Source organism: Lonchura striata, chromosome 34 (assembly GCF_050655825.1).
Source record: "Lonchura striata isolate lonStrDom1 chromosome 34, ASM5065582v1, whole genome shotgun sequence".
Taxonomy (NCBI): Eukaryota; Metazoa; Chordata; class Aves; order Passeriformes; family Estrildidae; genus Lonchura; species Lonchura striata.
Window position 1 is genome coordinate 4,974,658 of NC_140736.1, and position 25,154 is coordinate 4,999,811.

At 51.5% G+C, this 25,154-nt stretch overlaps 1 protein-coding gene and 1 long non-coding RNA gene across 4 annotated transcripts in view; both read left to right on the forward strand.

Moving 5' to 3' along the window:
• Positions 1-78: 78 nt before the first annotated feature.
• Positions 79-3,557, forward strand: LOC146764420 (uncharacterized). Its single transcript, XR_014950845.1, has 4 exons — positions 79-123; positions 2,827-3,008; positions 3,079-3,148; positions 3,540-3,557. It is a non-coding gene; the product is annotated as an uncharacterized LOC146764420 (long non-coding RNA).
• The window catches only part of CLASRP (CLK4 associating serine/arginine rich protein), a 30,219-nt gene continuing 8,618 nt past the window's right edge, over positions 3,554-25,154 (forward strand). The window contains exons 1-15 of one of the 3 annotated variants that reach the window (XM_085564674.1): positions 3,626-3,679; positions 3,760-3,896; positions 5,475-5,572; positions 6,336-6,437; positions 8,047-8,126; positions 8,245-8,329; positions 11,521-11,669; positions 11,750-11,846; positions 13,607-13,685; positions 13,782-13,855; positions 15,348-15,389; positions 17,009-17,188; positions 19,292-19,582; positions 23,453-23,674; positions 24,742-24,785. In XM_085564674.1, the coding sequence (XP_085420800.1) occupies positions 3,798-3,896; positions 5,475-5,572; positions 6,336-6,437; positions 8,047-8,126; positions 8,245-8,329; positions 11,521-11,669; positions 11,750-11,846; positions 13,607-13,685; positions 13,782-13,855; positions 15,348-15,389; positions 17,009-17,188; positions 19,292-19,582; positions 23,453-23,674; positions 24,742-24,785 (1,642 nt within the window). In that variant the 5' untranslated portion in view covers positions 3,626-3,679; positions 3,760-3,797. Of the gene's footprint in view, positions 3,897-5,474; positions 5,573-6,335; positions 6,438-8,046; positions 8,127-8,244; positions 8,330-11,520; positions 11,670-11,749; positions 11,847-13,606; positions 13,686-13,781; positions 13,856-15,347; positions 15,390-17,008; positions 17,189-19,291; positions 19,583-23,452; positions 23,675-24,741; positions 24,786-25,154 lie in introns of all 3 variants that reach the window. The other 2 variants (XM_085564673.1, XM_085564675.1) reach the window with 2 other exon arrangements.

Here is a 25,154-nt window from a genome sequence, read left to right on the forward strand (position 1 = left end):
ACGCCCCTTCCCCTCATCCCCATTCAGCCCCGCCCCAGCCTCGTTCTGGCACAAAGCCCCGCCCTCCCCAGCCCCTGCACTTCCGCATTTCCGTCACTTCCGCTTCCGGGTGCGCCGAGCGCGGTGAGCGGCGATGGCGGCGGGGCCGTTCCCCCCTTAATTAATTAATTATTGCTTAATTAGCGCCCTCCTCCTTCCCCCCGGGCCTGCCCCTCATTAGCGACTCATTTAATTCCCCAATTTCCTCTTTAATTCCCAATTTCCCCCTTTAATTCCCAATTTCCCCTTTAATTCCCAATTTCCCCTTTAATTCCCCAATTTCCTCTTTAATTCCCAATTTCCCCCTTTAATTCCCAATTTCCCTCTTTAATTCCCAATTTCCTCTTTAATTCCCAATTTCCCCCTTTAATTCCCAATTTCCTCTTTAATTCCCAATTTCCCCTTTAATTCCCAATTTCCCCTTTAATTCCCATTTCTCCCTCTTCAATTCCCAATTTCCCCTTTAATTCCCCATTTCCCTCTTTAATTCCCAATTTTCCCCTTTAATTCCCAATTTCCTCTTTAATTCCCATTTCTCCCTCTTTAATTCCCAATTTCCTCTTTAATTCCCAATTTCCCCTTTAATTCCCAATTTCCTCTTTAATTCCCAATTTCCTCTTTAATTCCCATTTCTCCCTCTTTAATTCCCAATTTCCCCTTTAATTCCCCATTTCCCTCTTTAATTCCCAATTTCCTCTTTAATTCCCAATTTCCCCCTTTAATTCCCATTTCTCCCTCTTTAATTCCCAATTTCCCCTTTAATTCCCAATTTCCTCTTTAATTCCCATTTCTCCCTCTTTAATTCCCAATTTCCTCTTTAATTCCCATTTCTCCCTCTTTAATTCCCAATTTCCCCTTTAATTCCCCAAACTCGCACCTTTAATTCCCATTTCTCCCTCTTTAATTCCCAATTTCCTCTTTAATTCCCATTTCTCCCTCTTTAATTCCCAATTTCCTCTTTAATTCCCAATTTCCCTCTTTAATCCCCAATTTCCCCTTTAATTCCCAATTTCCTCTTTAATTCCCAATTTCCCCTTTAATTCCCAATTTCCCCTTTAATTCCCAATTTTCCCCTTTAATTCCCATTTCTCCCTCTTTAATTCCCAATTTCCCCTTTAATTCCCAATTTTCCCCTTTAATTCCCATTTCTCCCTCTTTAATTCCCAATTTCCCCTTTAATTCCCAATTTCCTCTTTAATTCCCATTTCTCCCTCTTTAATTCCCAATTTCCCCTTTAATTCCCATTTCTCCCTCTTTAATTCCCATTTCTCCCTCTTTAATTCCCATTTCTCCCTCTTTAATTCCCATTTTCCTCTTTAATTCCCATTTCTCCCTCTTTAATTCCCAATTTTCCCCTTTAATTCCCATTTCTCCCTCTTTAATTCCCAATTTCCCCTTTTAATTCCCAATTTCCCCTTTAATTCCCATTTCTCCCCCTTTAATTCCCAATTTCCTCTTTAATTCCCAATTTCCCCTTTAATTCCCAATTTCCTCTTTAATTCCCAATTTCCCCTTTAATTCCCAATTTCCCCTTTTAATTCCCATTTCTCCCTCTTTAATTCCCAATTTCCCTCTTTAATTCCCAATTTCCCCTTTAATTCCCAATTTCCTCTTTTAATTCCCATTTCTCCCCCTTTAATTCCCAATTTCCCCCTTTAATTCCCAATTTCCCCTTTTAATTCCCATTTCTCCCCCTTTAATTCCCAATTTCCCCCTTTAATTCCCATTTCTCCCCCTTTAATTCCCAATTTCCCTCTTTAATTCCCAATTTCCCCTTTAATTCCCCATTTCCCCCTTTAATTCCCAATTTCCTCTTTAATTCCCATTTCTCCCTCTTTAATTCCCAATTTCCTCTTTAATTCCCAATTTCCCCCTTTAATTCCCAATTTCCTCTTTAATTCCCAATCTCCCTCTTTAATTCCCAATTTCCCCTTTAATTCCCAATTTCCCTCCCTTTAATTCCCAATTTCCCTCCCTTTAATTCCCAATTTCCCTTTTAATTCCCAATTTCCCCCTTTAATTCCCAATTTCCCCTTTAATTCCCATTTTTAATTTTTATTCTCACTTTTCTATTTTTATTCCAAATTTTCTCCCCTTTATTCCCAATCTCCTCCTTCATTAATCCCGAATTTTCCCCGCCTTAATCCCCAATTTTTATCCCAAATTTCCCCCTTAATTAATTTCTAATTCCCCCCTAATTAATCCCCAATTCCTCCCTAATTAACTTCCTAATTCCCCATTATTTTCCCCCTAATTCCCCTTTAACTCCTAATTACCCATTAATTAATCCCCAATTTCCCCTTTAATCAATCTCAATTTTCTCCCTTTATCCCAACTTTTTATACCAAATTTCCCCCCTTAATTACCTCAAATTCCCCCTTGATTAACCCCCAATTACCTCTTAATTATTCCCCAATCTCTTTCTTAATGAATCCCTTAATTCCCAATTTTTATCCCAAATTTTCCCCCTTAATTAACCCCCAATCCCCCTTAATTACCCCTCAATTCCCCCTTAATTCCCCCTCAATTCCCCCTTAATTACCTCCTAATTCCACATTAATTAACCCCTAAATCCCCCTTAATTACCCCCAATTTCCCCTTTAATCAATCCCAATTCCCCCCTTAATTAATCCCCATTTTCCCCCCTTAATCCCTGATCTTATCCCAAATTTACCCGCTTGTTCTCTGATTTTTATCCCAAATTTCCCCCCTTAATTAACCCCCGATCCCCCTTAATTAACCCCCTAATTACCCCCTAATTTGCCCGTTAATTACCCCCAATCCCAGCCCTTCCCCCACCCCTGGACCCTCCTGCTCCTCCCCCTCCCCCTCCTCCGTTCCCCGGCAGGTCCCGGAAGGTTCCAGAACCCCGTGGAAGGTCCCGGAAGGTCCCAGACCGCCATGGAAGGTTCCAGAAGGTCCTAGAACCTCCTGGAAGGTCCCAGACCCCCCGTGGAAAGTTCCAGAAGGTTCCAGAACCCCGTGGAAGGTTCTAGAAGCCTGTGGAAGGTTCCAGACCCCCGTGGAAAGTTCCAGAAGGTCCCAGAACCTCGTGGAAGATCCCAGAAGGTTCCAGAACCCCGTGGAAGGTTCTAGAAGCCTGTGGAAGGTCCCAGACCCCCCGTGGAAAGTTCCAGAAGGTCCCAGAACCTCGTGGAAGGTCCCAGAAGGTCCCAGAACCTCGTGGAAGGTCCCAGAACCTCGTGGAAAGTTCCAGAAGGTCCCAGAACCTCGTGGAAGATCCCAGAAGGTTCCAGAAGCCTGTGGAAGGTCCCAGAACCTCGTGGAAGGTCCTGGAAGGTTCCAGAACCCCGTGGAAGGTTCCAGACCCCTGTGAAAGGTCCCGGAAGGTTCCAGAACCCTGTGAAAGGTCCCGGAAGGTTCCAGAAGGCCTCGGAAGGTCCTGGAAGGTTCCAGAACCCTGTGAAAGTTCCCAGAAGGTTCCAGACTCCCGTGGAAGGTCCCGGAAGGTTCCAGAACCCCGTGAAAGGTTCCAGAAGGTTCCAGACCCCCGTGGAAGGTCCTGGAAGGTTCCAGAGACCGGTGAAAGGTTCCAGAAGGTTCTGAAACCCTGTGAAAGGTTCCAGAAGGCCTCGGAAGGTTCCGGAAGGTTCCAGACCCCTGTGAAAGGTTCCAGAAGGTTCCAGACCCCCGTGGAAGGTCCCGGAAGGTTCCAGACCCCTGTGGAAGGTTCCAGAACCCCGCGGAAGGTCCCGGAAGGTTCCAGAAGGTCCCGGAAGGTTCCGGAAGGGGGCGGGATGTGGCACGAGGCGCGGAAGCACGAGCGCAAGCTGCGGGGGATGATGGTGGACTACAAGAAACGCGCCGAGCGGCGCCGCGAGTACTACGAGAAGATCGTGAGTGCCAAACCGGTTCGGGGGGGACCCAGAACCAGTTTGGGCCAGTTCACACCAGTTTGGGGGTTCTTGTCCCAGTTTGGGGGGACCCAGAACCAGTTTGGGGGGTTCTTGTCCCAGTTTGGGCCAGTTCACACCAGTTTGGGGGTTCTTGTCCCAGTTTGGGGGTACCCAGAACCAGTTTGGGGGGTTCTTGTCCCAGTTTGGGCCAGTTCACACCAGTTTGGGGGTTCTTGTCCCAGTTTGGGGGGACCCAGAACCAGTTTGGGCCAGTTCACACCAGTTTGAGGGGTTCTTGTCCCAGTTTGGGCCAGTTCACACCAGTTTGAGGGGTTCTTGTCCCAGTTTGGGCCAGTTCACACCAGTTTGGGGGTTCTTGTCCCAGTTTGGGGGGACCCAGAACCAGTTTGAGGGGTCTTGTCCCAGTTTGGGCCAGTTCCCACCAGTTTGAGGGGTCTTGTCCCAGTTTGAGGGGTTCTTGTCCCAGTTTGGGGGGACCCAGAACCAGTTTGGGGGGTCCTCAACCAGTTTGGGGGGTCCAGAACCAGTTGGGGCCAGTTCCCACCAGTTTGGGGCTTCTTGTCCCAGTTTGGGGGGTTCTTGTCCCAGTTTGAGGGGTTCTTGTCCCAGTTGGGGCCAGTTCCCACCAGTTTGAGGGGTTCTTGTCCCAGTTTGAGGGGATCTTGTCCCAGTTTGGGGGTTCTTGTCCCAGTTTGGGCCAGTTCACACCAGTTTGAGGGGTCTTGTCCCAGTTTGAGGGGTTCTTGTCCCAGTTGGGGCCAGTTCACACCAGTTTGAGGGGTTCTTGTCCCAGTTTGAGGGGTTCTTGTCCCAGTTTGGGGGTTCTTGTCCCAGTTGGGGCCAGTTCACACCAGTTTGAGGGGTCTTGTCCCAGTTTGAGGGGTTCTTGTCCCAGTTGGGGCCAGTTCGCACCAGTTTGGGGGTTCTTGTCCCAGTTTGGGGGGACCCAGAACCAGTTTGGGGGGTTCTTCCCATTTTTCACCCCGAATTCCCATTTTTTGCCCCACATTCCCATTTTCCGCCCCAAATTCCCATTTTTCGCCCCACATTCCCATTTTTCCCCCAACATTCCCATTTTTAGCCCCAACATTCCCATTTTTCACCCTGAATTCCCATTTTTCACCCCAACATTCCCATTTTTCGCCCTGAATTCCCATTTTTCGCCCCACATTCCCATTTTTCTCCCCAAATTCCCATTTTCACCCCAACATTCCCATTTTTCCCCCCAACATTCCCATTTTTCCCCCCAACATTCCCATTTTTCACCCCAACATTCCCATTTTCACCCCAACATTCCCATTTTTCCCCTTAATATTCCCATTTTTCCCCCCAACATTCCCATTTTTCACCCTGAATTCCCATTTTTCACCCCAACATTCCCATTTTTCACCCCAACATTCCCATTTTTCCCCCCAAATTCCCATTTTTCCCAGCAGTTCCACCCCTCACCTCCCTTTCCCTCCATTCCAACCGTGTCCCCTCTTTTCCCGGGATCCCTCCCCCCGTTCCCACCTTTCCCTGCCGCCCCTAATTCCAGGATTTTCCCATTTTTCCCAGAAAAAGGACCCGGCCCAGTTCCTGCAGGTGCACGGCCGGGCCTGCAAGGTGCACCTGGACTCCGCCGTGGCGCTGGCAGCCGAGAGCCCGGTCAACATGTGAGCCCAGCCGGAATTCCCGCCCGGAATTCCCGGAATTATCTCTGGAATGTTCCTGGGATCATCCCCCAGGGATGGAGAAAATCGGGATTTCCCTGGGGTTGGAATTTGGGCGGTTTTGGGCAAATCTGGGAGGATTTGGAGCCGCTGTTCCAATTTTTCTGAAGGAACTCTGCTCATTCCAGGGATAAATTCCATGGAATTATCTCTGGAATGTTCCTGGGATCGAGAAAATCGGGATTTCCCTGGGGTTGGAATTTGGGTGGTTTTGGGCAAATCCGGGAGGATTTGGAGCCGCTGTTCCAATTTTTCTGAAGGAACTCTGCTCATTCCAGGGATAAATTCCATGGAATTATCTCTGGAATATTCCTTGGATCATCCCCCAGGGATGGAGAAATCCGGGATTTCCCTGGGGTTGGAATTTGGGCGGTTTTGAGCAAATCTGGGCAGAATTCAGGTTTTATTGGAGTGATCACTCCCATTTTTTCCTGATGGAAAAGGGGGAATTCTGCTCATTCCAGGGAGAAAATCCCATGGGATCCCCACCCTGGAATCACCCCCAGGGCTGGATAAATCCCTATTTCCCCCCCAAAATGAAATTTAACCTGGTTTTACTCCATCAACCCAAAGAAAATTCATCTTTTTTTTGGGGGAATCACCTTTCCCATTTTTTGTTTTGCTGAAGGAAAGTGGGGAATTCTGAGCATTCCGGGCGGGAATTCCGGGATTTTTCCCATTCCCAAGGCTCGGTTTTTCCCGGCAGGATGCCCTGGCAGGGGGACACCAACAACATGATCGACCGGTTCGACGTCCGCGCCCACCTGGATTTCATCCCCATGTACACCCCGGCCCTGCTCAGCCCCACGTAAGATTCCCAAAAAATTCCCATGAGATTCCCAAAAAAAATACCCAAAAAAATTCCCAAGGAATTCCCCCACAGTTTTGGGGCTGGCGTCCCGCCAGGCCTGGGTGGAAGGGTCCTAAATCTGTGTTTTGACCCCAAAATCTGCATTTGATCTCGGAAAATCCCCTGAAATTCCGCTTTGGATCCGTGAAATTCATCTTTGGATCCCCAAAATCCATCTTGGATCCCAATGATCCCTGTTTTGTTCCCAAAAATCCACGTTGGATCTGTAAAAATCTGTGTTTGAGCTCCAAAATCCCCCCTTTGGAGCCATAAAATCCCTCTTTTTTTAGCAAAAAATCCCCCTTTGAACCCATAAAATCTGCATTGCATCCATAAAATATCCATTTGAACCCCAAAATCCGTGTTTTCATCCCAAAATTCTCTCAGAATTCCTGTTTTTCTAGCTCCCTGCAGCATGAATTGAACGAGCACGAATGCAACTACAACCCCTCCAAAATCCCCATTTTCTTCCCCAAAATCCACCCTTTTTACCCCCAAATTCCCTCCTTTTTAGGGCAAAGTTTCTCTTTATACTCTAAAATATCCCTTTAATCCCCAAAATTTCCATTTTGATCCCAAAATCCCTGTTTTGATCCCAAAATCCCCTCAGAATTCCCGATTTTCCTGCTCACCAGAACAGGAATCTCAGGAGTGCAAATGCAACTACGAGCAGGGAGACCCTCATAATCCACCTTTTTTCCTGCCAAATCCACTTTTTTTAACACAAATTTTTCATTTTTTCCTTCATATCCACCTTTTATCCCTGAAATTCCCATTTTGATCCCAAAATCCCCTCACAATTCCTGATTTTCCAGGTCACCAGGAGTCAGACGAGCGTAAATGCAACTGTGAGGGGGGGAGACCCTCATAATCCACCTTTTTTCCTCCCAAATCTAGTTTTTTTAGCACAAAAATTTCATTTTTTCCTTCAGATCCACCTTTTATTCCCAAAATTTCCATTTTGATTCCAGAATCCCCTCAGAATTCCCATTTTTCCAGCTTACTGGACCAAGAATTGGACGAGTGCAAATGCAATTACAAGCAGGGAGACCCTCATAATCCACCTTTTTTCCCCCAAATCCAGCCTTTTTTTTAGCACAAAATTATCTTTTATTCCTTATCATCCACCTTTTATCCCTAAAATCCCTGTTTTGATCCCAAAATCCCCTCAGAATTCCCAATTTTCCTGCTCACCAGAGCAGGAATCTCAGGAGCGCAAATGCAATTACAAGTGGGGAGACCCTCATAATCCACCTTTTTTCCTGCCAAATCCACCTTTTTTTAACACAAACGTTTTCATTTTTCCTTCAGATCCACCTTTTATCCCTGAAATTCCCATTTTGATCCCAAAATCCCCTCAGAATTCCTGATTTTCCAGCTCACCGGAGCAGGAATCCGATGAGCACAAATACAACTATGAGGGGGGAGACCCTCATAATCCACCTCTTTTTCCCCCAAATCCAGCTTTTTTAAGCACAAAATTTTCATTTCTTCCTTCAGATCCACCTTTTATCCCCAAAATTCCCATTTTGATCCCAAAATCCCCTCAGAATTCCCAATTTTCCAGGTCACCAGAGCAGGAGTCAGACGAGCGCAAATGCAACTACGAGCGGTACCGGGGCTTGGTGCAGAACGACTTCGCTGGCAGTGAGTCCTTTTTTGCCTGTTTTTTTTTTTTTTTGGGAATTCCGGCCGCTCCGGATCCCCTGGGGGTGTTTCCCGAGGGATTTAGGGAATGATTTGATGCCAAAATTCCCGATCCCAGTCTCGGAGGAGCAGTGCCTGTACCAGATCTACATCGATGAGCTCTACGGGGGCCTCCAGAAACCCAACGAGGATGAGAAGAAAAAGTGAGGGAAAAACGTTGGAATTCCTGGGAATTCCGGCTGGGAAAACACCGGGAGTGCACCCCCACACCCTTGGGAATGATCCTAATTCTGGGATAATGCCCCAAATCCCAGTTTTCCCCTCACTCCTTTGCTGGAATCTCCCTCAAAACCATCCTGGGAAGGGCTCCTGATTCTGCCTGGGGGGATTCTGGCTTGGGATTCCTGTTTTCCCTCTGAATTCAGCTCAGATATCCCACTTCCCCTCAGAATTCCCGTTTTCCCTCAGAATTCCCATTTTCCCACAGAATTCCCATTTTTCCTCCGAATTTCCCCTCAGAATTTCCATTGCCCCTCAGAATTTCAATTTTCCCTCCGAATTCCCATTTTCGCTCCAAATTTCCCCTCAGAATTTGCATTTTCCGCCTCAGAATTTCCATTTTCCCTCCGATTTCCCATTTTCCCTCATAATTCCCCATCAGATTTCCAATTTCCCCTCAGAATTCCCATTTTCCCTCACAATTACCCCTCAGAATCCCCATTTTCTCCGAGTTCCCATTTCCCCTCAGAATTCCCCTTCAAAATTCTAATTTCCCCTCACAATTCCCCCTCAGAATTTCCATTTTCCCTCAGGTTTCCCATTTCCCCTCACAATTCCTCCTCAGATTTCCCATTTCCCCAGAATTCCCATTCCCCCTCAAAATTCCCCCTCCCAATTCCCCTCACAATCCCCATTCCCCTTGCAATTCCCCCTCACAATCCCCATTCCCCTCACAATCCCCATTCCTCTTGCAATCCTCATTTCCCCTCACAATCCTCATTTCCCCTCACAATCCCCATTCTCCCTCACAATCCCCATTCTCCCTCACAATTCCTCCTCACAATTCCCCTCACAATTCCCTTTTCCCTTGCAATTCCCCCTCACAATTCCCCTCACAATCCCCATTCTCCCTCACAATTCCCCCTCACAATTCCCCTCACAATCCCAATTCCCCTCACAATCCCCATTCCCCTCACAATCCCAATTCCCCTCACAATCCCCATTCTCCCTCAAAATTTCCCCTCACAATTCTCCTCACAATCCCAATTCCCCTCCCAATCCCCATTCCCCTCACAATCCCAATTCCCCTCACAATCCCAATTCCCCTCACAATCCCCATTCCCCTCACAATCCCCATTCCTCTTGCAATCCTCATTTCCCCTCACAATCCTCATTTCCCCTCACAATCCCCATTCTCCCTCACAATCCCCATTCTCCCTCACAATTCCTCCTCACAATTCCCCTCACAATTCCCTTTTCCCTTGCAATTCCCCCTCACAATTCCCCTCACAATCCCCATTCTCCCTCACAATTCCCCCTCACAATTCCCCTCACAATCCCAATTCCCCTCACAATCCCCATTCCCCTCACAATCCCAATTCCCCTCACAATCCCCATTCTCCCTCAAAATTTCCCCTCACAATTCTCCTCACAATCCCAATTCCCCTCCCAATCCCCATTCCCCTCCCAGTTCCCATTCCCCTCACAATCCCCATTTCCCTTCACAATCCCAATTCCCCTCACAATCCCCATTCCCCTCACAGTTCCCATTCCCCTCACAATCCCCATTTCCCTTCACAATCCCAATTCCCCTCACAATCCCCATTCCCCTCACAGTTCCCATTCCCCTCACAATCCCCATTTCCCTTCACAATCCCAATTCCCCTCACAATCCCAATTCCCCTCACAATCCCCATTCCCCTCACAATCCCAATTCCCCTCACAATCCCCATTCTCCCTCAAAATTTCCCCTCACAATTCCCCTCACAATCCCAATTCCCCTCACAATCCCCATTCCCCTCACAATCCCCATTCCTTTCACAATCCCCATTTCCCTTCACAATCCCCATTCTCCTCACAATCCCAATTCCCCTCACAATTCCCATTCCCCTCACAATCCCCATTTCCCCTCACAATCCCAATTCCCCTCACAATCCCCAATTCCCCTCACAATCCCCATTTCCCCTCACAGTTCCCATTCCCCTCACAATCCCCATTCTCCTCACAATCCCCATTCCCCTCACAATCCCCATTTCCCCTCACAATCCCCATTCTCCTCACAATCCCAATTCCCCTCACAATCCCCATTCTCCTCACAATCCCAATTCCCCTCACAATCCCCATTTCCCCTCACAATCCCAATTCCCCTCACAATTCCCATTCCCCTCACAATCCCCATTTCCCCTCACAGTTCCCATTTCCCCTCACAGTTCCCATTCCCCTCACAATCCCAATTCCCCTCACAGTTCCCATTTCCCCTCACAATCCCCATTTCCCGTCACAATCCCAATTCCCCTCACAATCCCCAATTCCCCTCCCAATCCCCATTCCCCTCACAATCCCCATTTCCTCTCCCAATCCCCATTCCCCTCACAATCCCCAATTCCCCTCACAGTTCCCATTCCCCTCACAATCCCCATTCTCCTCACAATCCCCATTCCCCTCACAATCCCAATTCCCTTCACAATCCCCATTCCTCTCACAATTTCCCCTCACAATCCCAATTCCCCTCACAATCCCCATTTCCCCTCACAGTTCCCATTCCCCTCACAATCCCAATTCCCCTCACAGTTCCCATTCCCCTCACAATCCCCATTCCTTTCACAATCCCCATTTCCCCTCACAATCCCCATTCCCCTCACAATCCCCAATTCCCCTCCCAATCCCCATTTCCTCTCACAATCCCCAATTCCCCTCACAATCCCCATTCCCCTCACAATTTCCCCTCACAATCCCCATTCCCCTCCCAATCCCCATTCCCCTCACAATCCCCATTCCCCTCCCAATCCCCATTTCCCCCACAGTTCCCATTCCCCTCACAATCCCCATTCCCCTCGCAATCCCCATTCCCCTCACAATCCCCATTTCCCCTCACAGTTCCCATTCCCCTCCCAATCCCCATTCCCCTCACAATCCCCATTCCCCTCCCAATCCCCATTCCCCTCCCAATCCCAATTCCCCTCACAATTCCCCTCACAATATCCCTTACAATCCCCATTCCCCTCACAATCCCCATTCCCCTCACAATCCCCATTCCCCTCCCAATCCCCATTCCCCTCACAATTCCCGTCACAATTCCCTTCCCAATCCCCCTCTCCATCCCCTCGCCATCCCCCTTCCCGGGGATCCGTCCCTCCCCGGGGGCTGGAGGGGTCTGTGTGCCGGCTCCCGGCAGGCTGGCGGAGAAGAAGGCTTCCATCGGCTACACCTACGAGGACAGCACGGTGGAGGAGCTGGAGAACGCCCTGGACAAGCGCCCGGGCGACGACGACGACTCCGAGGACGACTCCAACACGGACGAGGACGAAGTGATCCCGGACATCGGTAGCGTTCCCGCGGGATGCGCGCGCGGTCCCGCCGGCGCTCCCGGGCGCCGTTCCAGGCTTTTCCGCCCGTCTTTCCAGACGTGGAGGTGGACGTGGATGAGCTGAACCAGGAGCAAGTGGCCGACCTGAACAAGCAAGCCACCACCTACGGCATGGCCGAGGGTGATTTCGTCAGGTACGGCCCGGGAAAACCTCGGGAAAAGCCGGGATCCGACCCCAGCACCACCCCGGGGAGAGCTCCTGCTTTTCCTTGGGATTTCGGCTCAGGAATCCTGTTTTTCCTTGGGATTCTCTCCTGGAAATCCCAATTTTCCTTGGGATTTTGTCTTGGGAATCCCGTTTTTCCTTGGGATTCTCTCCTGGAAATCCCACTTTTCATTCAGATTCTCTCCTGAAAATCCCAATTTTCCTTGGGATTTTGGCTCAGGAATCCCGTTTTTCCTTGGTATTCTCTCCTGGAAATCCCACTTTTCGTTCAGATTCTCTCCTGGAAATCCCAATTTTCCTTGGGATTTTGTCTCGGGAATCCCGTTTTTCCAGGGGATTCTCTCCTGGAAATCCCACTTTTCATTCAGATTCTCTCCTGGAAATCCCAATTTTCCTTGGGATTTTGTCTCGGGAATCCCGTTTTTCCTTGGTATTCTCTCCTGGAAATCCCACTTTTCGTTCAGATTCTCTCCTGGAAATCCCAATTTTCCTTGGGATTTTGGCTCAGGAATCCCGTTTTTCCTTGGTATTCTCTCCTGGAAATCCCACTTTTCGTTCAGATTCTCTCCTGAAAATCCCAATTTTCCTTGGGATTTTGTCTTGGGAATCCCGTTTTTCCTTGGGATTCTCTCCTGGAAATCCCAATTTTCCTTGGGATTTTGTCTTGGGAATCCTGTTTCTCCTTGGGATTCTCTCCTGGAAATCCCACTTTTCGTTCAGATTCTCTCCTGGAAATCCCAATTTTCCTTGGGATTTTGTCTTGGGAATCCCGTTTTTCCTTGGGATTCTCTCCTGGAAATCCCACTTTTCATTCAGATTCTCTCCTGGAAATCCCAATTTTCCTTGGGATTTTGGCTCGGGAATCCCGTTTTTCCTTGGTATTCTCTCCTGGAAATCCCACTTTTCATTCAGACTCTCTCCTGGAAATCCCAATTTTCCTTGGGATTTTGGCTCGGGAATCCCGTTTTTCCTTGGGATTCTCTCCTGGAAATCCCACTTTTCTATCAGATTCTCTCCTGGAAATCCCAATTTTCCTTGGGATTTTGTCTTGGGAATCCCGTTTTTCCTTGGTATTCTCTCCTGGAAATCCCACTTTTCTATCAGATTCTCTCCTGGAAATCCCAATTTTCCTTGGGATTTTGTCTTGGGAATCTCATTTTTCCAGGGGATTCTCTCCTGAAAATCCCAATTTTCCTTGGGATTTTGGTTTGGGAATCTCATTTTTCCTTGGGATTTTGGTTTGGGAATCTAATTTTTCCTTGGGATTTTCTCCTGGAAATCCCGCTTTTCCTTGGGATTCTCTCATGGAAATCCACTTTTCTTTCAGATTCTCTCTTAATAATCCAATTTATTCTTGGGATTTTGGCTCAGGAATCCCATATTTCCTTGGGATTTTGGCTCAGGGATCCTGGCTTTCCTTGGGATTTTGCCTTGGGAATCTCACTTTTCCTTGGGATTTTCTCCTTGAAATCCCATTTTCCCTTGGGATTCTCCCCTAGAAATCCCATTTTCCCTGAGGATTCTCTCCTGGAAAACCCATTTTTCCTTGGGATTCTGGTTTTCCTGAAGTTTCCCCCCTTTTTCCCAGACTTTCCCTTTTTCCCTGAGATTCTGCCTTGAAAATCCCGTTTTTCCCTGAAATTCCAGCTCAGGGCTGTCCCTTTTCCTCGGAATTTGGGATCTCCCCAAAACCCCGCCCTGATCCCGCTTTTTTTTCCCTGGAAAAAGGATGCTGAGGAAGGACAAGGAGGAGGCCGAAGCCATCAAAAACGCCAAGGCCCTGGAGGAGGAGAAGGCCATGTACTCGGTGAGGGAAAAACCCGGAAAAAAACCCAGAAAAAACGGGAATTTCCCCTTGGAAAATCCCCAAAAATCCCTTCCCCACCTCCCATCCCTTCCCCAGGGCCGCCGCTCCCGCCGACAGCGCCGGGAATTCCGGGAGAAGCGGCTGAAAGGCCGGAAAATCAGCCCCCCCAGGTGAGATTCCCAACCTTTTCACCCCCAATCCCAACGTTTGTATCCCAAATCCCAACATTTTTTACCCAAATCCCAACATTCTCACCCAAATCCCGACATTCTCTCCTCAAATCTCAAGATTTTTCTCCCAAATCTCAACATTTTTATCCCAAATCCCAACTTTTCATTCCCAAATCCCAACTTTCCATTCCTAAATCCCCTTTTCCTCCCAAATCCTATCAGAATCCCAATTTCCATTTCCAAATCCAGTTTTTCCTTTGTATCCCACTTTTTTATCCCCAAAATCCCATTTTTCCCCCAAATCCTAAATTTCCAAGTCCCCCCAATCCCCCCGAACACCACCTTTTCACCCCCAAAGTCCCATTTTTCCCCTCAATTCCCCCCAATTCCCTCCAAATTCCCGAATTTCCCCCCCATTTCCTCACAAATCCCCACATTATTCCCCCAGTCCCCCTCACTTCCACCCTTTTCTCCCAAAATCCCCCCAATTTCCCACCCTAACCCCCCCAAACCCCACCTTTTCACCCCAAAATCCCTTTTTCCTCCCCACACCCCATGTTTTCTCCCCCAAATCCCCCTCTTCCCCCACAATTCCCCCAAATCCCCCCCAAATCTGCCCCCAATTCTCCCGCCACATCCCCCATTTCTCCAATTCCCTCCCATTTCCCCCCAGTTCCCTAAAAATTCCCAAAATCCGCCCCAAATCCTCATAATTCTCCCCCCAAATTCCCCCAACTCCACAATTCTCTCAATTCCTTATAAATCCCCCCAAATCTTTCAATTTTCCCCCCAAAATCCCCCGTCTTCCCCCAAATCCCCCCGTTTTCCCCCAAATTTCCCCAATTCCCTCCCAAAATCCCCCCAAATCCCCTCAAATCCCTCTCAATCCCCCAAGTCCCCCCAAAATCCCCCCAGTTCTCCCCATTTCCCCCCAAATTCCCCCAATTCCCTCCCAAATCCCCTCAAATCCCTCTCAATCCCCCCAGGTCCCCCCAAAATCCCCCCAGTTCACTCCATTTCCCCCCAAATTCCCCCCAAACCTCCCCCAAATCCCCTCAAATTCCTCTCAATCCCCCCAAGTCCCCCCAAAATCCCCCCAGTTCTCCCCATTTCCCCCCAAATTCCCCCAATTCCCTCCCAAACCTCCCCCAAATCCCCTCAAATTCCTCTCAATCCCCCCAAGTCCCCCCAAAATCCCCCCAGTTCTCCCCATTTCCCCCCAAATTCCCCAATTCCCCCCAAACCTCCCCCAAATCCCCTCAAATCCCTCTCAATCCCCCCAAGTCCCCCCAAAATCCCCCCAGTTCTCCCCATTTCCCCCCAAATTCCCCCAATTCCCTCCCAAAATCCCCCCAAATCCCCTCAAATCCCTCTCAATTCCCCCCAGGTATCCCCAAAATCCCCCCAGTTCTCCCCATTTCCTCCCAAATTCCCCAAATTCCCCCCAAATCCCCCTGTCTCACCCCGAACCCCCGTTTGTGTCTCCCCACAGCTACGCCCGCCGGGACAGCCCCACCTACGACCCCTACAAACGGTAACACCCCGGTACCACCCCGGTACCACCCCCGGTACCACCCCTGGTATCGGTACCACCCCCGGTACCACCCCGGTACCACCCCCGGTATCGGTACCACCCCCGGTATCGGTACCACCCCCGTACCATCCTGCTACCACCCCCGGTACCACCCCCAGCACCACCCTGGTACCACTCCTGGTACTGGTACCACCCCTGGTACCACCCCAGTACCACTCCCAGTATCGGTACCACCCCCGGTATTGTTACCACCCTGGTACCACCCCTGGTACCACCCCGGTACCATCCCCAGTACCATGCCAGCACTACCCTGGTACCACCCCTGGTATCGGTACCACCCTGGTACCACCCCCGGTACCGGTACCGCCCCGGTACCATCCCCAGTACCTGCCCGGTACCACCCCGGTACCACCCCCAGCACCACCCTGGTACCACTCCTGGTACTGGTACCACCCCTGGTACCACCCCTGGTATTGGTACCACCCCAGTATCACCCCTGGTATCGGTACCACCCCAGTACCATCCCAGTACCACCCCTGGTATCGGTACCACCCCAGTACCATCCCAGTACCACCCCTGGTATCGGTACCACCCCAGTACCATCCCAGTACCACCCCTGGTATCGGTACCACCCCAGTACCACCCTGGCACCACCCCGGTACCACCCCTGGTATCGGTACCACCCCGGTACCACCCCTGGTATTGTTACCACCCCGGTACCACCCCCAGCAACACCCCGGTACCACCCCTGGTATCGGCACCACCCCAGTACCACCCCGGCACCACCCCGGTACCACCCCTGGTATTACCACCCCAGTACCATCCCTGCTATCGTTACCACCCCAGTACCACCCCTGGCACTGTTACCACCCCGGTACCACCCTGGTACTGTTACCACCCCAGTACCACCCCTGGCACTGTTACCACCCCAGTACCACCCCTGGAACTGTTACCACCCCGGTACCACCCTGGTACTGTTACCACCCCAGTACCACCCCTGGCACTGTTACCACCCCAGTACCACCCCTGGCACTGTTACCACCCCGGTACCATCCCTGCTATTGTTACCACCCCAGTACCACCCCCAGCAACACCCAGGTACCACCCCTGGCACTGTTACCACCCCGGTACCACCCCTGGCACTGTTACCACCCCGGTACCACCCCTGGTACTGTTACCACCCTGGTACCACCCCTGGTATTACCACCCCGGTACCATCCCTGCTATTGTTACCACCCCAGTACCACCCCCAGCAACACCCAGGTACCATCCCTGCTATTGTTACCACCCCGGTACCACCCCTGGCACTGTTACCACCCCGGTACCACCCCTGGTATTACCACCCCAGTACCATCCCTGCTATCGTTACCACCCCAGTACCACCCCTGGTACTGTTACCACCCTGGTACCACCCCTGCTATCGTTACCACCCCGGTACCACCCCTGGTACTGTTACCACCCCGGTACCACCCCTGGTACTGTTACCACCCCAGTACCACCCCTGGTATCGTTACCACCCCAGTACCACCCTGGCACCACCCCGGTACCACCCCTGTCCCTGTCCCGGTGCCGGTGCCGGTGCCGGTGCCGGTGCCACCCGCGGCGCCGTGGTCGCGCAGGTCGCCGTCGGAGTCGAGCTCGGAGTCGCGCTCGCGCTCGTCGCGGACGCCGTCGCCGGGCCGGGAGGAGAAGATCACCTTCATCACCAGCTTCGGCGGCAGCGACGAGGAGCGGCCCGGCTCCCGCGAGCGCCCGCGCCCCGCGCCCGCGGCACCGCCGGCGCACCGCGGCGCCTCCCGGTGCGTGCCGAGCCCGCGCGGCCCCGAACGGTTCTGCCGTTTCTCAATTTTGTATCCCGCTTCTTCTCCTTTTTCTTTTGTATTCTGCTTCTTCTCCATTTTCTCTTTGGTATCCCTCTTCTTCTCCTTTTTTCTCTCTTTTGTATCCCGCTTCTTCTCCTTTTTCTCTCTTTTGTATTCTGCTTCTTCTCCATTTTCTCTTTGGTATCCCGCTTCTTCTCCTTTTCTCTTTTGTATTCTGCTTCTTCTCCATTTTCTCTTTGGTATCCCGCTTCTTCTCCTTTTTCTCTCTTTTGTATTCTGCTTTTTTCCTTTTCTCTCTTCTGTATCCTGCTTCTTCTCCATTTTCTCTCTTTTGTATTCTGCTTTTTTCCTTTTTTCTCTTTTGTATCCTGCTTTTTCTCCTTTTTCTCTTTTGTTTCTCGCTTTTTCTCCTTTTTCTCTCTTTTGTATTCTGCTTTTTTCCTTTTCTCTCTTTTGTATCCCGCTTCTCCTTTCTCTCTTTTGTATTCTGCTTTTTCTCCTTTTCTCTCTTCTGTATCCCGCTTCTTCTCCTTTCTCTCTTTTGTATTCTGCTTTTTCTCCTTTTTCTCTCTTTTGTATTCTGCTTTTTTCCTTTTCTCTCTTTTGTATCCCGCTTCTCCTTTCTCTCTTTTGTATTCTGCTTTTTCTCCTTTTCTCTCTTCTGTATCCCGCTTCTTCTCCTTTCTCTCTTTTGTATTCTGCTTTTTCTCCTTTTTCTCTCTTTTGTATCCCGCTTCTTCTCCTTTTTCTCTTTTGTATTCTGCTTTTTCTCCTTTTTCTCTCTTTTGTATTCTGCTTTTTTCCTTTTCTCTCTTTTGTATCCCGCTTCTTCTCCTTTCTCTCTTTTGTATTCTGCTTTTTCTCCTTTTTCTCTCTTTTGTATCCCGCTTCTTCTCCTTTTTCTCTTTTGTATTCTGCTTTTTCTCCTTTTTCTCTCTTTTGTATCCTGCTTTTTTCCTTTTCTCTCTTTGGTATCCCGCTTCTTCTCCATTTTCTCTTTTGTATTCTGCTTTTTTCCTTTTCTCTCTTTGGTATCCCGCTTCTTCTCCATTTTCTCTTCTGTATCCTGCTTCTTCTCCATTTTCTCTTTTGTATTCTGCTTTTTCTCCTTTTTCTCTCTTTGGTATCCCGCTTCTTCTCCTTTTTTCTCTCTTTTGTATTCTGCTTTTTCTCCTTTTCTCTCTTTGGTATCCCGCTTTTTCTCCTTTTTCTCTCTTTTGTATCCTGCTTTTTTCCTTTTCTCTCTTTGGTATCCCGCTTCTTCTCCATTTTCTCTTTTGTATTCTGCTTTTTTCCTTTTCTCTCTTTGGTATCCCGCTTCTTCTCCATTTTCTCTTCTGTATCCCGCTTTTTCTCCATTTTCTCTTTTGTCTCCCGCTTCTTCTCCTTTTTCTCTTTTGTATCCCGCTTTTTCTCCTTTTTCTCTCTTTTGTATTCTGCTTTTTTCCTTTTCTCTCTTTTGTATCCCGCTTCTTTTCCATTTTCTCTTTTGTATCCCGCTTCTTCTCCATTTTCTCTCTTTTGTATTCTGCTTTTTTCCTTTTCTCTTTTGTATCCCGCCTTTTCTCCTTTTTCTCTTTTGTATTCTGCTTTTTTCCTTTTCTCTCTTTTGTATCCTGCTTCTCCATTTTCACTCTTCTGTATTCTGCTTTTTTCCTTTTCTCTCTTTTGTATTCTGCTTTTTTCCTTTTTCTCTCTTTTGCATTCCACTTTTTCTCCTTTTTTCTCTTATTTGTATCCACTTTTTCCTTTTTCTCTCTTTTGCATTCCGCTTTTTCTCCTTTTTTCTCTTATTTGTATCCACTTTTTTCTTTTTCTCTCTTTTGCATTCCGCTTTTTCTCCTTTTTTCTCTTATTTGTATCCACTTTTTTCTTTTTCTCTCTTTTGCATTCCGCTTTTTCTCCTTTTTTCTCCTATTTGTATCCACTTTTTTCTTTTTCTCTCATTTGCATCCCGCTTTTTTCCTTTTTCTCTCTTTTACATTCCGCTTTTCCTCCTTTTCTCTCTTTTCCCCTTTTTCCTCTCTTTCGTACCCCCTTTCCCCCTTCCCCCTTCCTCACCCTCTCTCCCTTTCCCAGGCGCCGCTCTTCCTCCTCCTCCTCCTCCTCCTCCTCCTCCTCGTCCTCCTCGCGCTCCTCGTCCTCGTCGTGGTGCAGCTCCGGCTCCCGCGCCTCCCGCGCCTCCCGCCCGTCCTTCCGCCGCTCCCGGGGCCTCTTCCGGGGCCGCCGCCGCTCCCGGAGCCGCTCCCGGAGCCGCAGCCGCTCCCGGAGCCGCTCCCGGAGCCGCTCCCGCCGCTACTCCCGCGCCGGCTCCCGGGACAGCCGGCGCCGCTCCCCCGAGCGCGGCCGCCGCCGCCGCCGCCGCTCCAGGTCAGTGCCGGCGCCGGACCGGTTCAGGGCGGCCTGGGACCGGTTCAGGGCGGCCTGGGACCGGTTCGGGGCGGTTTGGGACCGGTTCAGGCTGGCCTGGGACCGGTTCAGGGCGGTTTGGGACCGGTTCAGGCTGGCCTGGGACCGGTTCGGGGCGGTTTGGGACCGGTTCAGGCTGGCCTGGGACCGGTTCGGGGCGGTTTGGGACCGGTTCAGGCTGGCCTGGGACCGGTTCGGGGCGGTTTGGGACCGGTTCAGGCTGGCCTGGGACCGGTTCGGGGCGGTTTGGGACCGGTTCAGGCTGGCCTGGGACCGGTTCGGGGCGGTTTGGGACCGGTTCAGGCTGGCCTGGGACCGGTTCGGGGCGGTTTGGGACCGGTTCAGGCTGGCCTGGGACCGGTTCAGGGCGGTTTGGGACCGGTTCGGGGCGGCCTGGGATGGTTTGGGTCGGTTTGGGACCAGTTTGGGTCAGTCTGGGATGGTTTGGGTCGGTTTGGGACTGGTTCGGGGCGGTTTGGGACCGGTTTGGGGCGGCCTGGGACCGGTTTGGGGCGGTTTGGGACCAGTTTGGGGCGGTCTGGGATGGTTTGGGTCAGTTTGGGACTGGTTTGGGATGGTTTGGGACTGGTTGGGGGCGGTTTGGGATGGTTTGGGTCGGTTTGGGACCGGTTTGGGTCAGTTTGGGACTGGTTCGGGTCGGTCTGGGACCGGTTCAGGTCGGTTTGGGACCGGTTTGGGGTGGTCTGGGATGGTTTGGGTCGGTTTGGGATGGTTTGGGTCGGTTTGGGACCGGCTTGGGACCGGTTTGGGTAGGTCTGGGACCGGTTGGGGGCGGTTTGGGATGGTTTGGGTCGGTTTGGGACCGCTTTGGGGCAGCCTGGGACTGGTTTGGGGCGGCCTGGGACCGGTTTGGGGCGGTTTGGGACCGGTTGGGGGCGGTCTGGGACTGGTTTGAGTCAGTCTGGGACTGGTTCGAGTCAGTTTGGGACCGGTTCGGGTCGGTCTGGGACTGGTTCGGGGCGGTTTGGGACCAGTTTGGGGCGGTTTGGGACCGGTTGGGGGCGGTTTGGGACCAGTTTGGGGCGGTTTGGGACCGGTTGGGGGCGGTTTGGGACCGGTTTGGGGCGGTCTGGGATGGTTTGGGTCAGTCTGGGACCGGTTTGGGGCGGTTTGGGACTGGTTCGAGTCAGTTTGGGACCGGTTCAGGTCGGTTTGGGACCGGTTCAGGTCAGTCTGGGACTGGTTTGAGTCAGTCTGGGACTGGTTCGAGTCAGTTTGGGACCGGTTCGGGGCGGTCTGGGACCGGTTCGGGGCGGTCTGGGATGGTTTGGGTCAGTTTGGGATGGTTTGGGGCGGTCTGGGACCGGTTTGGGGCAGTTTGGGATGGTTTGGGTCAATCTGGGACTGGTTTGGGGCGGTCTGGGACCGGTTTGGGGCGGTTTGGGACCAGTTCGGGGCGGTTTAGGATGGTTTGGGTCGGTTTGGGACTGGTTTGGGTTGGTCTGGGACCGGTTCGGGTCAGTTTGGGCCCGGTTCGGGGCGGTCTGGGATGGTTTGGGGCAGTTTGGGACTGGTTTGGGTCAGTTTGGGTCGGTCTGGAATGGGTTCGGGTCAGTCTGGGACTGGTTTGGGTCAATCTGGGACTGGTTTGGGTCAGTTTGGGACCGGTTCAGGTCGGTCTGGGACTGGTTCAGGTCAGTCTGGGACCGGTTCGGGTCACTCTGGGTCAGTTTGGGACCGGTTCGGGTCAGTTTGGGACCGGTTCAGGTCGGTCTGGGACTGGTTCGGGTCAGTTTGGGACCGGTTCGGGTCAGTTTGGGTCGGTTTGGGGCAGTCTGGGACCGATTCGGGTTGGTCTGGGATGGTTTGGGTCGGTTTGGGACCAGTTTGGGTCAGTCTGGGACCGGTTCAGGTCAGTTTGGGATGGTTTGGGTCAGTCTGGGATGGTTTGGGTTGGTTTGGGCCTGGTTCGGGGCGGTTTGGGACCAGTTTGGGTCAGTCTGGGGACTGGTTAGGGTCGGTTTGGGACCGGTTCGGGTCAGTTTGGGTCGGTTTGGGACCGGTTTGGGTCGGTTTGGGACCGGTTCACACTGGTTTGGGACCAGTTTGGGACCGGTTTGGTCAGTTTGGGTTTTCCCATTTCCCGTGGAAATTTCCCATTCGCCGCGGGCTTTTCCCGTTCCCCGCGGGATTTTCCCATTGTTTTTTCCCATTCCCCGTGGGATTTTCCCGTTCCCCGCGGATTTTTCCCATGGGCTTTTCCCGTTCCCTGCGGGATTTTTCCTATGGGATTTTCCTGTTCCCTGCAGGCTTTTCCCGTTTCCCCGCGGGATTTTCCCGTGGTTTTTCCCGTTTCCCCGCGGGCTCTTCCCGTTGTTTTCCCGTTTCCCCGCGGGCTCTTCCCGTTGTTTTTCCCCGTTTCCCCACGGGCTCTTCCCGTTGTTTCCCCGTTTCCCCACGGGCTCTTCCCGTTGTTTCCCCGTTTCCCCACGGGCTCTTCCCGTTGTTTCCCCGTTTCCCCACGGGCTCTTCCCGTTGTTTTCCCCATTTCCCCACGGGCTCTTCCCGTTGTTTTCCCCATTTCCCCACGGCATTTTCCCGTGGTTTTTTTCCCGTTCCCCGTGGTTTTTCCCCGTTTCCCCGCGGGATTTTCCCGTTGTTTTTCCCGTTCCCCGCGGGCTCATCCCGTGGTTTTTGCCCGTTTCCCCGCGGGATTTTCCCGTTGTTTTTTCCCGTTTCCCCGCGGGCTCTTCCCGTGGTTTTTTCCCCTTTCCCCGCGGGATTTTCCCGTTGTTTTTCCCCGTTTCCCCACGGGATTTTCCTGTGGTTTTTCCCGTTTCCCCGCGGGCTCTTCCCGTTGTTTTCCCGTTTCCCCGCGGGCTCTTCCCGTTGTTTTCCCGTTTCCCCGCGGGATTTTCCCGTTGTTTTCCCGTTTCCCCACGGGCTCTTCCCGTTGTTTTTCCCCGTTTCCCCGTGGGATTTTCCCGTGGTTTTTTTCCCGTTCCCCGTTGTTTTTCCCCGTTTCCCCGCGGGATTTTCCCGTGGTTTTTCCCCTTTCCCCGCGGGCTCTTCCCGTTGTTTTCCCGTTTCCCCGCGGGCTCTTCCCGTTGTTTTCCCCCGTTTCCCCACGGCATTTTCCCGTGGTTTTTCCCCGTTTCCCCGCGGGCTCTTCCCGTTGTTTTTCCCCGTTTCCCCACGGGATTTTCCTGTGGTTTTTCCCGTTTCCCCGCGGGCTCTTCCCGTTGTTTTCCCGTTTCCCCGCGGGCTCTTCCCGTTGTTTTTCCCCATTTTCCCGTTGTTTTTTCCCATTCCCCGTTGTTTTTCCCCTTTCCCCACGGGCTCTTCCCGTTGTTTCCCCGTTTCCCCGCGGGCTCTTCCCGTTGTTTTTCCCCTTTCCCCACGGGATTTTCCCGTTGTTTCCCCGTTTCCCCGCGGGATTTTCCCGTGGTTTTTTTCCCGTTCCCCGTTGTTTTTCCCCGTTTCCCCGCGGGATTTTCCCGTTGTTTTCCCCCTTTCCCCACGGGATTTTCCCGTTGTTTCCCCGTTTCCCCGCGGGCTCTTCCCGTTGTTTTTCCCCTTTCCCCACGGGCTCTTCCCGTTGTTTCCCCGTTTCCCCACGGGCTCTTCCCGTTGTTTCCCCGTTTCCCCACGGGCTCTTCCCGTTGTTTTTCCCCTTTCCCCACGGGATTTTCCCGTTGTTTTTCCCCGTTTCCCCACGGGATTTTCCCGTTGTTTTTTCCCGTTCCCCGTTGTTTTTTCCCCTTTCCCCACGGGATTTTCCCGTTGTTTTCCCATTTCCCCGCGGGATTTTCCCGTTGTTTCCCCGTTTCCCCGCGGGCTCTCCCCGCGCTGACGCCGGTGCCGCCGCAGGAGCCGCTCGCGGCGCTCGGCGCGCTCCTGGCGCCGCTGGAGCAGCCAGAGCCGGAGCAGCCGCAGCGACTCCCGGAGCCTTTCCCGGTCCCGCTCCCGATCCCGATCCCGCTCCCGATCCCGGTCCCGGTCCCGGTCCCGCTCCCAGAGCCCGGCCGCAGCCCGGGACAAGGCCCCGCCGCGCCCCCCGGCCTCGCCCGCCGTCGGAGAGAAGCTGAAAAAGTGAGTGCGGAGCGCGGGGATCCGGGAAAATCCAAAATAATCCCCAAAATCCCTCTGGGAGGCCTCGAAATCACCCAGGATCTCCCAAAAATCCCTCTGGGAGCCCCCAAAATCCTCAGAATGTCCCCAAAATCCCTGTGGGAGCCCTCGAAATCACCCAGGATCTCCCAAAAATCCCTCTGGGAGCCCCCAAAATTCCCTCTGGGAGGCCTCGAAATCACCCAGGATCTCCCAAAAATCCCTCTGGGAGCCCCCAAAATCCTCAGAATGTCCCCAAAATCCCTCTGGGAGGCCTCGAAATCACCCAGGATCTCCCAAAAATCCCTCTGGGAACCCTCGAAATCACCCAGGATCTCCCCAAAATCCCTCTGGGAGCCCCCAAAATCCTCAGAATGTCCCCAAAATCCCTCTGGGAGCCCCCAAAATCCTCAGAATGTCTCCAAAATCCCTCTGGGAGCCCTCAAAATCACCCAGGATCTCCCCAAAATCCATCTGAGATTCCCCAAAATCACCCAGGATCTCCCAAAAATCCCTCTGGGAGCCCCCAAAATCCTCAGAATGTCCCCAAAATCCCTCTGGGAGCCCTCGAAATCACCCAGGATCTCCCAAAAATCCCCCTGGGAGCTCCCAAAATCACCCAGGATCTCCCAAAAATCCATCTGAGATTCCCCCGAAATCACTCAGGATCTCCCAAAAATCCCTCTGGGAGCCCTCAAAATCCCTCTGAGATTCCACAGAATCCCAAGAATATCCCCAAAATCCATCTGAGATTCCCCAAAATCCCCAGAATATCCCCAAAATCCATCTGAGATTCCCCAAAATCCCCAGAATCTCCCAAAAATCCCTCTGGGAGCCCCTGTTTCCCAATTTCCCCAAAAATTTTCCCCCCAAATCTGCCAATTCCCCCCAATTTTTCTCCCAAATCTCCCAATTTTCCCCCCATTTCCCCCCCAAATTTCCCAATTTTCCCCTATTTTTCCCCCAAAACTTCCCAATTTCCCCCTTAAATTTTCCCAATTCCCCCCCAAATTTCCCAATTTTCCCAATTTTTCCCCCACGTCCCGCAGGGCGGACGCTGCGGCCGGTAAAGATTCCGGAGCTGCCAAAGTCAGTAAGAATTGGAACTTCCCCTTAACGGAATTCCCGGCGAGCCTCGGGATCACGGAGCCGGGGACCCCGCAGGGACCCGGAATTTCGGGATCGGGAGGGCGGGAGCGGGAATTTTCCTGGCATTTGGGGGGAAGCAGCTCGGGGCGGGCCCTTGCCCACATTTTCCTGGATTTTCCCCATTTTTTCCTGGATTTTCCCCATTTTTTCCTGGATTTCCCCAATATATTCCATTTTTACCCAATATTTTCCTGGATTTTCCCCATTTTTTCCTCAATTTTCCTGAATTTCCCCCATATATTCCATTTTTACCCAATATTTTCCAGGATTTTCCCCATATATACCATTTTTACCCAATATTTTCTTGGATTTT